Here is a 14758-nt window from a genome sequence, read left to right as displayed (position 1 = left end):
TTCCTGCCCGATGGATCTTGCCACAGGTTTGCCAATTTCATTAGATTTAAGGAACTCACTTTTGGCTTTGCAACCCTGTAATTTCTTTATTATCTAGTCCAGGGGCTTCTTTTATTTGTTTTAAATTACCCCTGACTTTCTTCCGTTGGTTAGCCTGTCTTTTATTCTATTCCTTATGCTCTCTTTCGGTTTCCTCTGACATAATTTTTCTCAGTTCTTGACTTAAACATGACATTCTCTGTTCTATTTTTACTAAATCCAGAAAGGACTGGTCATTTCGCTCCAGGTACAAGTCACCATCTCCCTGTGAATAGTAGTAGGTGGGATTTTCACCATTGTGAGTCATATATACATTTAATTTGCATTCTTTCCAGATGTAGGAGGGCTTCTGCCCATTTTTGATATAAGTGTAAGAAAGGTTAAAATAACAATGTAGCCTGTTGTTTTCTAATACCAGGCAACCGTAAGAGACCTCTGAGAACAGAAGTTCAGGCTCAGTATTTACCGAGGATGTAAACAAAGGCAGAGAAATAAAACGTCCAGTGTCAGTAACAAAAGATGGTTCACAGGTCATCCCTCGTAAACTCAGACAGTGAACTTGTGGGCAAGTGGCCTTGTCGCATGGTGTTCAGCTGTGATCTGCTCCTGTTCAACGTCTATCAAAGTCATATGTGACCATATAACTGCAAGTATGCAGACCTTCCCAATCCATGCAACAGAACACACACACACACACACACACACACACACACACACACGCAGAAAATGATGCATGGGCACCCATGGAGGGAGGCCCTAGGAGGCTACGGGGCCGGGAGACCAGCCTGGGGCTGAAAACTCAGTCCTGGGTGGCAGTGTGCCCGCAGGACCCTGGGCTTCCAGCCTTCTTCCCCAGCCGGCCCTGGACCAGGGAGGCAGCCAGGCCACTGCACCTGGCGATGCTCCTGGCAAAACTGATCACCTCAGGGGAGAGCAATCCAACTACCAACCAGGACGCTGGGAATGTCCCACAGGGAGGCGGCTGCACCTCCAGCTGCGGGGCCTGTGCAGTAGGAGCCCAGCAGGCAAAGCCTAGGGAGCCCAGGTGCTGCCAGTCAAGGTGCCCGCCCATTAGAACCCGGTGGGGACCAGGGGGCCTGGGTCTCCCGGGGGAGGGAAAGTGGAGAGTGAAGAGCAAGCAGGAGGCCGGAGGGGACGGTGCAGGTGGAGCCCCCACAGCCTGGGTGTCACAGGCTGGCACCCCGGGTCTAGGACAGAGGGCCTGGTTGTGGGAGAACAGCCACCAGGAGAGGTGCCAGGGAGCAGCACACAGAACTCGGGGGCCTTGGTCAGAGCCCCGGCGGAAACTGCGGAGCTGGGCGCTGCGTGGAAGCCGGTCACAGGCGCTGCCCTCGGTGAGGAGCAAGGCCGTCCTGTGGACACAAAGCTGCGCTGTGGCCTGTGTCCCTCTGAGCATCGGGCAGAGTGAGTGAGGTCAGTGTCGATGTCAGTGTGGTCACAGGTGTCCCGTGGTCGGTGGGGCCCGAATGGGACAGCCAGTGCCATGAATGAGGGCCTCCAGGAGCCATCGCTGCCCGGGTCCAACACCTCCATTGTGACCGGTGAGGACTCGTGGACGCTGGCACATTGCTGCCCCCTCAGCACCCCCACCCGCCCTCGCTGGCCCAGCCTCCACTGCAGTGTTGCAAAATGGGGCTGTTAGGTAACAGAAGCTGTGCCCTTTGCCCACCTGCCCTCAGCCTTCCCCTATCAGGGCTCAGACATCCTCATCACAGCCGCGGCTTTGATCCTGACCCTGATGCCCACGCAGCCCCACCCTCACCCTGTGCATCCATTCCTGTCACTCACACCCGCACCCTGGGGCCCCCAATGGCGGCCTGAGGCCAGAAGGACTCCTGTTCAGAGCAGGAGTGCAGGGCACTGCCCCCCTCCCTCCCACACACAGCTGCTGGCCTGAATGCCCACGTGCACTTTATCTCAGCATCCCCTCTTCTTTTTTCTTAATCCTCACCCGAGGGTATTTTTTTCGATTGATTTTTAGAGAGAGTGGAAGGGAAGGGGAGAGAGAGGAGAGAGAAAAGCATCAGTGTGAGAGGCATATCAATTGGTTGCCTCCTGCAGGCACCCCAACCCGGGGCTGGGGATCAAACCTGCAACCCAAGCACATGCCCTTGACTGGGACTCAAACCCAGGCCTCTTTGCTCTGCGGTCCGATACCTCAACCAATGAGCCAAACCAGCCAGGGCCCCCTCTTCTTTTTTAAATTTATTTGCATATACACACCACGTCATAAATACAGAGATCATATCAGCTTTGTTTTTTTCCTTATTAATTTTATACCCACCCTTCAACCCTCTCCCCTTGGGAAACCACCCATTTGTTCTCTCTACCTATGGGTCTGTTTCTGTTTTGTTGTTCGTTTGCTTTGTTGTTGTTTTTTTTAGATTCCACATATGAGCTGCTCATTTCTCAACATCTTTGCAAACATGTGGTTTTATTGCACTTTTTCATTTTCTCCAACCTGATGAGTGTGACACTGTATGTCCTTCTATTTCCCTCAGTTTTCCTCTGATTGTGAAGGAGGCCAGTCAGTGCTTACGGCCACTCAGTTGTGTCTGGAGAATGGCATGCAGTGTGTTTCCCATTAATGCTTGTTTCCTGTGTCCCACACCATTCCTCCGAATTAGTATTTCTTCTTCCTGGAATAAATCCTGAAGTAGTTCTGTTAATGAGTGCCTGCGGGTGATAAGACACTCTGTGTGTCTTCTGTTTTGTAATGTCACTCTTTTTTCCTCCATATTGTGTGACAGTTTATCTGGGAATAAAATTTTATGTTGATGGTGATGTTTCCTCACCACTTCCAAGGAATTGCTCCAGGTTCTCCTTCCACCTCCTGTTGCTGATCAGAAATCCCCTGTGTCTGATAGTCATTTCCTTTAGGTTAAACTCTCTCTTGTCTCTGCTGGCTTTTCATGTGGACATTGTGCAGTTTCACTAAAATGGGTTTAGGTGTAAAATTTATTTGTGTTTATTCTGCTGAATTTTCACAGGGCACTTTCCACTGAAGGTTCACAATTTTTCTTTGATTCTAGAAAATTCTCAGATATTTATGTACCGATACCATCTTTTAGTTTTTCCAGACAGTTTTTTACGTTCCTAACAAGGGGTTCTCAATCTCTAATAAGCCTCTGAAGTTGGAGGCTCTCAAACCATCAAACAAGAAGCACTTTCATGTTTTATGGGGATTTTCATGATTCCTCTGTTACTGAGATGCTGATGTTGAAAACCAAACAAGCCAACATTCAAGCTCACTCTGAGAATGGTCCTCCACCCCCCAAATCCCTTCCAAGCTCAAGCCTCTGTCCCCACCACCTCTGTCCCCACCACATCTGTCCCCACCTCCTCTGTCCCCTCCACCTCTGTCCCCACCACCTCTGTCCCCACCTCCTCTGTCCCCTCCACCTCTGTCCCCACCACCTCTGTCCCCACCACCTCTGTCCCCGTCTCCTCTGTCCCCACCACCTCTGTCCCTCTGCCCGGAGCCCCTTCCCCCTAATGCCGACCATTGCTCATGCTTCATGAGCTGGGCCTGGCAGCTCAGCCCCCTCAAACCCTCCCAGCAGGTCCAGGCTGGATGGACACGCCCTGTGTCACCCCAGCTCTGTGTTCAGCACTCACCTCCACACCGTGTCCCACACTCACTTCAGTGCTGTGTTTATGTCTGTCCTCACCTCCCTGTGGGATCCAGGAGCCCAGCAACCTACTCAGTGACTCCTTGCCCTCGAGACCTTGTCCATGCTGGGCACATGTGATCAAGGATAATTAAAGGAGGGAAGGAGGAGAGGAGGGAAGAGAACTAAGAAGAAACAAGTATGACACAAGAGAGAGAGAAGAACATAGAAGAGCAGAAAAGAAAAATAAGAAGCAGGGCAAGGAGGGAGGGGAGGAAGACAGGAAGAGGAAGTGGAGGGGTGGAGGGAGGGACACTGGGACAAGCATAACCCGCATGAGCTCCCAGAAATGCCATCACAGGGAACTGAGCCCTGGAAACCTCCTCACACCCGAACACGGAGACCTGGGACCCAGGGACTCTCAGGGAGGCCCCCACTGCGCCCTCAGTCACCGTCATGATGAGTCCATGCCACCGTCTCAGCCACGGCTTGGAGTGGCTTTTCCAAGTTTAATAGGAATCAGGGGGTGAGCAGGAGGCCATGGGCCCAGGCCCCTTGTCCTGGCCCCCCTACTGTGAGAGACACCAGCCTGCGGAGCATCTCCTGTGTCTGCCACCCTAAGTCAGGACAGGAGGGGACCCAGAGGGCAGTAGGCTCTTGACACAGTGGAGGGTGAGACGAAGGGTGAGGAGGAGGGAAGATGAGGCTGGAATTGGGAAAGAACAGGGGTGTCAACAAGGAAGATTGAGGGTCTCCCCATCATGGGAACCATGCCTGGCCTCATCTAGAAACCAGGGGGTGGAGGGACATACTTCCGGATCCAAGAAATGTAGCTCATCACCCGGGCATACACCCCAGGGAAGTCGCGATGTCCACAGCTGTATCCCCAGCTCACGATCCCTACCTGGACCCAGGTGCCTTCCCAGCTGCACACCAGGGGTCCCCCGGAGTCACCCTGTGGGGAGAGGCAGGACTCAGTGATCATCTTTACACGGGCCACTGCATGGAGCTTCTGAGTCCTGATTCCCTGGGCCAGGGGGGCAAGGAGGACAGAGGACAGGGCAGAGGGGGCTCACCTGGCAGGAGTCCTGGCCCTCACTCCCAGCGCACAGCATGTCATCCTTAATGATCTGGCCAGTGTTGGTGGAAGAGTTCTGGTAGCGCTGGTTACAGACCTCGTTCCCCACCATGGGAACCATCACCTCCTGCAGCTGGTAGGGCCAGAGCCACGGAGCTGTGGGGAGGGCTGGCTGAGAACCAGGGCTGGTCCAGGCTTCTGCTCCTTCCCAACAACAAGGTACTGTTTCCAGTCCTTCTGGGCCCTGACTCTTGGGTGTAGAACAGTTACACCTGGCCCTGGGACTGAGCTCCCAGCATCCACTACACCCATTCAGTTCTAGGACGCAGCACTTCATCAGCCACAGTCTGGGCTCCACGGGCCTGAGAGTGTTATCCCAGGATTGTTCTCCTTGAAAAGGAAGGGATCAGGGCTCATCCCGGAGAAATGCGTCACAGCAGGAAGGAAACACTTCTGCGCTGATGGGTGGGTCTTCATCCTGATTGAGGGACCTGGGCACTGTGAGATCATGACAGGCCCTGCCTCTCGCTCCCAGACTGGCTCATCCTCAGGAGGACAATCCAGGTCCACCCACCCCCACGGGGCGAGGGGAGGACACAGGCAGAGCCACGGGAGGGCCTGTCGCCTGCAGAGCAAACACCTGTGTCCTCAGTGTCCATGAATCTGATCATGAAAACCCAGCTCTGAACACATTTAGGCTCAACAGGAAATCCCCCCTCTAGTAACCAAATGTAGAATTAGCACATGGCCCAGAACTCCCACTCCTAGTCTGTGCCCCAAAGAACGGAAAACAGGGATCCAAGATGGAGACAGAGTAGGTGGAAGTGACCCTCATCTCCTCCCAGGACCAAACCGGAATCACAACTAAATTATAGACACTCAACCTGAATAACCAACTGAAGACTGGCTGAAAAGAGGTCTCCTCATTAAGGACACATGGAAGAAGCCACATGGAGAGGGCAGGGAGGGTGGAGACACAGAAAGGGCTGCATTGAGAGTTAGGAGGGACACCTCAGCTGCAAAGGTCCCCTCTGAGAAGGGAGGGGTCTCCACCCCATCCTGAGCTCCCAGCCTGGAACACCAGTGCCTGGAAGAGGAGCTACACAACATCTGGCTGTGACCATCAGTGGGGACTGCACTTGCCAGAGTGAGACAGGGGACAGCTAGGCACCCAGACGCCCTTTTAAAGGGCTAGTGCACAAACATCTCATTGGCAGCTCCTCAACCTGACTGGGCTCCAGTAGAGCAACATGGCCCAGAGTTGACAGGAGTCATACAGGGAGAGATTAGTTGTATGACTCTGGGGAGAGGGCTGGAGGGGCAGCCTCCATTATCCAGGGCTGAGAACTCTCCCACATGCCCACAGATGCCATCTTTTCTGAGTTGAACATCCCCTCCATAGGGCATCAGCCTGGGGGAATGAACGTGCCTCCCCCCCCAACCCCGCCCACTCCAGGCTGCCAGTTGGCTCACCCGACCAAGTTCATGCCCTGCAGGGGAGTCTGCCAGCTGCAACCAGCCTGGGCCCACACAGTCTTTCTCAGAAGCTCTGGAGGAGGTCTGAGCAGACTCCAGGGCTGTTGGAGACACACAGGGAGAGACAGAGTTGTGTGTCTCTGAGGCCAGGGCCATTTCTCCAGGCACCCGACTAGCTCCACTGTGCACAGCCCTCCCTCCTCACTGCCAAATCCTAATCTGTGTGATCCTGAAGAACTCTACTGGCCTCACCCTGACGACTCCCAGAAACCCTACCCCACTGCAAAGATTTGAAGACCTCAGGTGGTTGGTGGGTGGTGGTGGTGGCTGGCCTTATTGTGCCCTGAGACTTTTGTTGAGTGGTGTCAGACCCAGCACTGGCGCTGAGTTTGAATCTGAATCAACCTGATGAACACCACTCGCTCCAACCCAATGACTCATTGAGAATCTACCTCATGCAACTCAACTACCACAGCAGGGCTCACCTCACCACACAAGGGACATACATTTCTGGGCACCTAGCTTAGCTGGAGGCTCTGTCAGTGGCTGGGTCTAATGGCAACTGGCAGGCAGAGGCAGATTTTGGGCTGCTTTGGGGCCTTTTGTGTCCTGACGCAGGTTTGGTATTGCTGGGAATCACCTCAGTATGCAGCTTGGCCCCTCCCACGTGCACCCAGGCCTAGCAGAGGGAGCCACCAACTGTGGAGCACGTTGTTGCGTCTAACAGGCAGCCCAGGATAGGCCACAGGCAGTGTCTGACCTTGACCTGCACCACAGTGCCTCCCTGGAGGCCCCAGAACCAGCCCACAGCAGAGTTCAACCAATTAGCTCCACAAGCGGCACACTCAAAGGCAGATCTCCGCAGGCACCAGACCCTGCCGGGGCAAATTCTGCTTCATGGGGTCAGCCTACTCACAGCAGCTCATACAGTGTGATCGGGGTCAATACTCAGTCAGTCAGCTTGAGGATCAACCCTGCCTACCACAGGCCAACCACAATCAGGACTCAACTACAACAGCAGGGTTCACAGAACCCACACCAGGGACATTCCTGGGGCACCCAGCTTAGGGAGTCAGGGAGACTGCTCCACTGAGCTCCACAGGACATGTACTCAAAAAGCCACCCTACCAGGACTGGGGACATAGCAGATCTACCTGACACAGAGAAACAAATACAGAGAGGCGGCCAAAATGGGGAGACAAAGAAGCATGCCCCAAAACAAAGAATAGGAGAAACCCCCAGAAAAAGAACTAAATGCAATGGAAACAAGCAATGTACCAGATACAGAGTTCAAAACAATGGTCCTAAGGATGCTCAAGGAACAAAGGGGAAGGGTGGATGAGCTCAGTGAGGACTGCAATTAAGAGACAGTAAGCATAAAGAAAGGACTAGAAACCATAAGAGAAAACAGTCAGAAATGAAAAATATGAGATCTGAAATGACTACACTAGAAGGAATCAATAGCAGGTTAGATAAAGCACAAAATCAAGTCAGCAGTTTAAATGACAAGGTAGCAGAAATTATTTAATCAGAGTAGCGAAAAGAAAAGAAGATTTTTAAATTAGGATAGTTTAAGGGACCTCTGGGACAGCGGTCACCAACTGGTGGTCTGTGAGGTCCAAAAGCTTGGCAACCGCTGCTCTGGAACAACAGAAAGCATAACGTTTGCACCATAGGGGTACCAGAAGAAGAGAGAGAGCAAGGGGGTGAGAACCTATTTGAAGAAATAATGATTTAAAACTTCCCCAACCTGGTGAAGAAAAAAACATACAAGCCCAGGAAGAACAGAGAGTCCCAAACAAGATGAACCCAAAGAGTCCACACCAAGACACATAATAATTAAAATGGCAGAGGCTAAAGACCAAGAGAGAATCTTAAAATCAGTAAGAGAAAGACAGTTACTGACAAGTGAGGTCCCATAAGACCAATTTCTCAACAGAAATATTTCAGGCAGAAGAGATTGACATGAAATATTTAAAGTGATAAAGAACAAGAATCTACAACCAAGACTACTTTACCCAGCAAGGCTCTCTTTTGTCCTAGCTGGTCTGGCTCAGCGGCTAGAGTGTCGGCCTGGGGAATGAAGGGTTCCGAGTTCAATTCCGGTCAAGGGCACATGCCTGAGTTGCAGACTTGATCCCCAGTAAGGGGCATGCAAGAGGCAGCCTATCAATGATTCTCTGTGATCGTTCATGTTTCTATCTCTTTATCCCTCTCCCTTCCTCTCTGAAATCAATAAAAATATATTTAAATATATTTAAAAATATATTTAAATATATATATATACCACTACGTTCACTGCAGCATTGTTTACAGTGGCCAAGATGGAAACAACGGAAGTGTTCTTTGCCAGATGATTGGATAAAGGTGTGATACAAGTTTACAATGGAATACTCCTCAGCCATCAGAAAACATGACATACAGCCATTTAGGACAACATGGATGGATCTTGAGAACATCATGCAAATTAAATAAGTCAAACAGAAAAAGGTAAAAACCATACGATTTCACTCACACGTGGAATATAAAACTGAAAGCAGCAAATGAACAAACAAGAAAAAGAAACAAACCAAAACTCATAGGTACAGATAACAGTGTGGTGGTCACCAGAGGACAGGGGGCAGGGTGGGAGGAAAGGGTAAAGGGGTCACTACAGGTGACAGAAGATGTGACCCTGGGTGATGGGCACACAATGCAAGATACAGAAGATGTACCATAGAACTGCACACTGAAAACCTCTATAATCTTGTTAACCAATGTCATCACAATAACTTGTAGAAAATGAGATATAAATAGCAAAAGAAGGACATACAGAAAGCCAACAGACATATGCAAAGATGCCCAATGTCACTAATCATTAAAGAAATGCAAATTAAAACCACAATGAGATATCACCTCCCACCTGTCAGAATGGCTGTCATCAATACATCAACAAGCAACAAGTTTTGGTGAAGATGTGGAGAAGGGGGAGCCCTCACGCGCTGCTGGTGGGAATGCAGACGGGTGCAGCCCTGTGGGAGACAGTGTGGAGGTTCCTCAAAAAACTAAAAATGGAACTGCCTTATGACCCAACCATTCCACTTCTGGATGTAGATCTGAAGAAACCCAAAACATAATTGGAAAGAACATATGCACCCCGATGTTCATTGCAGCGTATGTACAATAGCCAAGATGTGGAAGCAACCCGAGTGCCCATCAATAGACAAGTGATAAAAACATGGTGGTACAAAGAAGGTGGGGCAAAAGTAGGCTTACGGTTATGAGTAGGCAAAATACAGAGTTTCTTCTTGTATTATTATTTATTTATTATTGTATTGTTTTCCGTATGAACAACTATAAACTTACTTTTGCCGCATCCTGTATGTACAATGGAATATTACTCAGCCATAAAAAAAGAAACCTTACCATTATGCTAAGTGAAATAAGCAGTCACAGAAAGACAAATACCATATGATTTCACCCATATGTGGAAACTAAAGAATAAAACAAACAAACAAAAGAGAAACAGGCTCATAGATCAGGGAACAGACTGGTGGTTGCCCGAGGGGGAAAAGGAAGGATTAAAAAATACAAATTGGTAGCTGTAAAACAGTCACAGGGAATGTGAAGTACAGATTAGGGAACATACTCAATAATATTGTCATAGCTGTGGGTGGTGCCCGGGGGGTATGGAAATATCGGGGGGAACGACACTTTGTAAAGTATATGATTGTCAAACCACCATGCTGTACGCCTCAAACTAATTCAAAATAATATTGAATAGAAACTGTCATTGAAAATGTTTTAACGACTTGAGAACAGGTTCCCTGGCGGTGCCTGAACACACAGGTCACAGCAGCGTGACTCACAACAGCCAAAAGGTGGACGTCTGTCGTTCGAGAAGGTCGACAAAATGCTCCCTCCACCCAGTGGGAGGTTCCTCGGCCACAAAAAGCAATGCAGTTCTGACACAGGTTACAGCACAGCTGAGCCTGACAGCGTCATGCTACGTGAAAGAAGGCAAACACGCGGAAGCCACACGTTGCATGACTCACATTTACATGAAACGTCCAGAACAGGTAAATGCATAGAAGAGGAAAGGAGCTCCGTGGTTGGCAGAGCCTGGGGAGGGGAGTGACCGTGTCATGGAGACCAGGCTTCCTGTGCGAGGATGAGAAGTTCTGGAGATGGTGGTGCTGAGGCTGCACAACATGGTGAATGTGCTGAACGCCACTGAACCGCGCACTGACCAATGTCATGTATAATGTTATGCACATTTTTCCACAAGAAAAAGGTGGAGGATTCCCCCAAATTGCAGAGAATAAACTGTTGTCAGCAAAGCCACAGCCACACACCCAGCGGGCTGCACTGTGTCCACACGCCCAGCGGGCTCCCAGAGCCTTACCTCCGAGGCTGCTGTAACCCCAGCCGGTCACCCAGCACATCTTCCTCTCAGGGACCCTCAGCGAGGCAGGTGGGAGGGGGACCAGGCCGATGCGCTCAGAGAGCGTCACAGGGGCCTCCAGTTTCAGCAGGGCCACGTCCGCGCCCCCCTCTGCAGACAGGCTCTGGTTGAACTTGGGGTGGCGGACGATCTGAGTCACATTTGTCAGTGTGTCATGGTCATAGAGTCTCAGCTGCCCAACTTGAACCCTGAGGCCATAGGCCTCCCAGTCCTCCCTGGGGAGAGGGACCAGGAGCCTCTCAGAGGAGCCTCCGGGGCAGGGCCAGTCTGGGCACAGCAGCAGGGCTGGGGCTGCACTAACTGTGTCTTTCCCTGAGGCCCCGGGCCCTGCCCACAGCCCCCCTCCCATCAGCCCTCTGTGAGTTTCCCACCCACACCCCTGCCAGGGGGCCTCGGGCTGTGTGGCTCACCGCTGGGTGCAGTGGGCTGCGGTCAGCACCCACTGGTGGTGGATGAGGGAGCCCCCACAGAGGTGCTGCCACAGCTCCAGCTCCTTATTGTACCTTCGGACGCTGACCTGCCAAGGCCATCGCCCAGCGGGGGCATTGTGCGCCCCAACGGGGCCACCCTGCTGCCTCCCTGAGCCGGGACCTGGGAACACAGGGGACGCCATCAGGGAGCCAGCAGGGCCCCTCGCACTCAGTCTCTGCCAGGGCGAACCAAGGAGGCCCACCTGAGTTGACGCAGAGGGGCCTGGGCAGCCTGAGCAGAAGATGGGGACAGGGAGTCAGGACTCACCTGGGAACGAGGGCACGGAGCCCCCCAGGCCTGGGAGGCTCAGGAACAGCAGCCACAGCATCTGCGGGGATGGCAGGGGCCTGGGTGAGACCACTAGAGGCCGGGGTAACCGTGTGGAGATGGAGAAGCCGGGGCCTGAGCAGCGACATCCTCACCTGGAGGGACCCTCCTTGGGACCCTCTCTGCACCCCTTCATCCCCGGGCACAGGAAGGGCAGGCGGGGGCCCCTGGCTGGGCCATGGGCAGAGAGAGCTGCTCCCCTCTCAGGCCCACCCCAGGGTTAGTCAGCAGGCAGCGAGGAGATGCTGCTGGGCCCTGACCCTACCTGCTCCGGACCTGCCACCTGCTGTCACTGGGCAGCAGCCATCTCTGGCTGCACGGATCTCAGCCACAAAGCACAGCCAGGCCGGCGGCCTGAGCAAGGAGAGCTGCCAGGAGGGGGCCGTTTTGCTGGAAGAAGCCCCGGAGCGCTGGGCCCAGGCAGACGGGCTCAGGGAGGCAGAGCCCCAGAGCTGCTGCTGGGCCCCTGGAGCCACAGGGCAGCCCCTGAACCCGCTGGACCCTGTGAGGCAGCATGGAGCTCGCCACCATCTGACCAGAGCATGCCATCTGCCTGGCACGTGGCCTGTGGCCACCTCACTGCCACCAGCTGAGGCCATGCACACTGCCCCCTGCAGGGTGCTCTCCAGAAGCTGCACCGAGAACGGCTTTCATGTGGGTACAAGTCAGGGAGAGGCACCTGGGAGGCAGGTGGATGGAGCAATGCTGGGCAGAGGGCGAGGCTGGAGCACAATGCAGGCTGATGACACCTTGACCAGCCCACAGGGAGACCCAGGCCATGGCCCCCACTGGGACACAGTGCCAGCCCTGCCTCTCCCTGCGCCAGCCAAGACGGACCTGCCGGGGCGAGGCAGCCAGAGGAACTGCTAGGCCTCCCATCAGTTCCTGCCCTGAAGGGGGACCTGGCCTGCCCCTGTGTCTGGCAGCGTCCACCGCCTTCTGCCTCGTGTACTGAGGAGGCGCCACAGGACCACCGAGGAGTCCTTGCCCAGGAAACTGGGAAGCAGAGGCTCAGGGTACAGCTGAGGCCGACAGGACCCCTCCACTGTCCACCTGGGTCCCACCCTTTGCTACTAACTGTGACTCTGGGACTTACCTGGTAGCACGACCCAGACCCCCATCCCTGAGGTGCTGAGCTCTGGTCACATGGACTTCTCAGGCCGGGTGGCTGCACGTGTCCACCTGCCATCACATTGACGAGGGGGTGGCAAGGGACACGCAAGGGCCCTCACCTTCCCTGCCCCCCATTGTGACACAGCAGCCCTGCCTCTGCCTGGTGGTCAATGTCATTGTCCCACCAAGATGGTGGCACATGTTGCTCCGTGGCCTCCAGACACAAGGAACTCAATGTACCCAGACACCAGCTGTCACTCCCTTCTCAGGAACAGTCCTCAGTGCAGGCTGCATGTCCTGCCTTGTCTTGCCCCCCGCGGGGCTTGCCCATCACCAATACTTTTACCACCATCGTGTCTGCTGGGACCTGTGACGCCAGTGCAGCTGGACCTGCAGCAGAGCCCTGTCCAGCGCTGGGACCACTCAGAGCCGGCAGCCTGTTGTGGGGCCAGCGTCACGGGCTGGAGGGCACTGTGAGGTGGGGAGCACGCTGCTTCCCTGACAGGGGCAGAGGCCCTCACTGGCCTGTTGCTTTGATGGGGACCCCTGGGTGCTGGGCCGTGGGAATCCTAAAGATTTCCTGTGGCCAAGCCCTGCGACCTCAGGGGCGCGCTCCCCTCTCAGGAGCACACAGCCTGGTGGCCTGTAGTCTCACCAGTGAGGGAGTCAGTGTGGACCAGCGCGGCCCCTCAGAACCTGACCTGCTTTAGGAATAAGTGCAGATGCAACCAGTTCAGATGGGGTCAGAGAGGAGGGGGGAGGCCCTAAATCCAATGATGGTTCCTTGTAGGAAGAGGTGAGGAGGCGGAGAGCACAGAGGGGTGGGGAGGACAGGGTAGGGTTCCAGGGGCTCCTCCACAGGGAAGTGTCCCAGCTCCACCAGCACCTGTAGGAGGCAGGAGCCTGGGAGGAGGTGTGGCCCCAGAACAACTTGATTGCGGGCTCCTGGCCTCCTGCGGTAAGAGGATGCATTTGTGTTGTTTTAAGCTCACACCTCCCCAGTCATGGGCTGTCACTGCGACCACAGGACACCACACAGGGGGAGAGCCTGGTGGTGACAGAGGTGTAATGTCCACCTGGAAGGTCATGTGCCTGCATGGAGTCTCCATTCCAAGTCCTGAAGGTGTCTCTTGACACTGAAGACAAGGGGAAGAGGCCTATGCCTGTGGGCCCTCCCTAGGGTCCCTATGGGTACTGACCTGGCCTGCAGGGGTCTCTATTGGGGGACAAAGCCCTGCTGGCTCAGTGTCCCCCACCTCTGCAGGCCCAGGGCTCAGTCATTACAGATTTCAGAGACCTGAGGCAACAGGCCTTCCTGTCCATCTCCAGCCTAGGCATCTGGCTCCGCCCACCTTCCCTTACTGCTGAGATGAGGAAGCCAGGTGCTAGGGTGGTGATTCCAGGCAAGATGGGGTGGGGGTGGGGGGTGGCGGACAGCAGCCCTGAGCACATCCTCTGGAGAGAGATCCCTGCGGGTCCACCCCATGGCCACGCCAGCAGACACAGCCCCAGGCCCAGGTGTGTCTCACTCCAGCCTTCCTTCCAACACCAAGTTCTAGGTCCTTCTCTCTCCCTTGGGAGCGCTGGCCTCTGAGTCACTCAGACCCTCAATCTTAACCCTGGAAACACTAAAGGTCTGACTACACCCTCACCCAGGGAGGAAAGCCCTGCAAAGACTCAGAGTCCCCCTGAGTCCAATGGCAAGGCAGGCAGCCCACACCCTGCTGGGGAGCACAGGGGGCCTGGATGTGTGTGAACCACCTGGCAGCCGCCCAGACACAGGGCATCGTGGACAGGCAGTCACTTAGGCTGTCTGGTCCCGGGCCCCTGCAGGTCCGCCCTGCTCCGGAGAAGCTCCGGATGGGAGACTGAGGATCTGGTGGAAATGAGGCTGCACTTCATTTGGTCCCAGGAGTTGATCACATTGGAAAATGGGGGTTTGGCGCGCCCCCGGGACAGAGGGAGCAGCGGTGACCATGGAAACACAGCACCTCCTGTTTCCATGCGGCCACGTCCAAGTCATTAAAGCCTCCATGACACACTGACTGCGACTGAAGGAGGAAGAGGGGCGGTCTGCACCCTCTGGGGGCGGCCCTCCGGGCTGTGGCCTCCAGCCCCGGGCAGCACACTCCCCTCCACCCCAGCCAAGAGAGCCGCCAGGTCGCCCTCTTCCAGCTG

General features: G+C 54.3%; 1 protein-coding gene across 1 annotated transcript; it reads right to left on the bottom strand.

The window, feature by feature from the left end:
* Window positions 1–4455: 4455 nt before the first annotated feature.
* On the bottom strand, window positions 4456–11468 carry LOC118652854 (mastin-like). The gene is made up of 5 exons (XM_036303016.1): window positions 11408–11468; window positions 11080–11260; window positions 10610–10884; window positions 4748–4905; window positions 4456–4626 (listed from the first exon to the last, which is right to left on the bottom strand). Exons 1-5 carry the CDS (start codon window positions 11466–11468, stop codon window positions 4456–4458), a joined length of 846 nt encoding a protein of 281 aa, XP_036158909.1.
* Window positions 11469–14758: the final 3290 nt, after the last annotated feature.

This window comes from Myotis myotis, unplaced genomic scaffold (assembly GCF_014108235.1).
Source record: "Myotis myotis isolate mMyoMyo1 unplaced genomic scaffold, mMyoMyo1.p scaffold_m19_p_35, whole genome shotgun sequence".
NCBI classification, from domain to species: Eukaryota; Metazoa; Chordata; class Mammalia; order Chiroptera; family Vespertilionidae; genus Myotis; species Myotis myotis.
This window is presented reverse-complemented; position numbering and strand designations above follow the sequence as displayed.

What these genes read in the sequence shown, in the direction of transcription:
- LOC118652854 (XM_036303016.1), bottom strand. Translation starts at nt 11,468, where the DNA reads ATGCTGTGGCTGCTGTTCCTGAGCCTCCCAGGCCTGGGGGGCTCCGTG. An exon ending in GGGTTACAGCAGCCTCGGAG is followed by an intron (nt 4,906 to 10,609) that starts GTAAGGCTCTGG and finishes CCCTCCCCACAG; the next exon opens with CTCCGTGGCTCTGGCCCTAC. An exon ending in AGGGCCAGGACTCCTGCCAG is followed by an intron (nt 4,627 to 4,747) that starts GTGAGCCCCCTC and finishes CTCTCCCCACAG; the next exon opens with GGTGACTCCGGGGGACCCCT.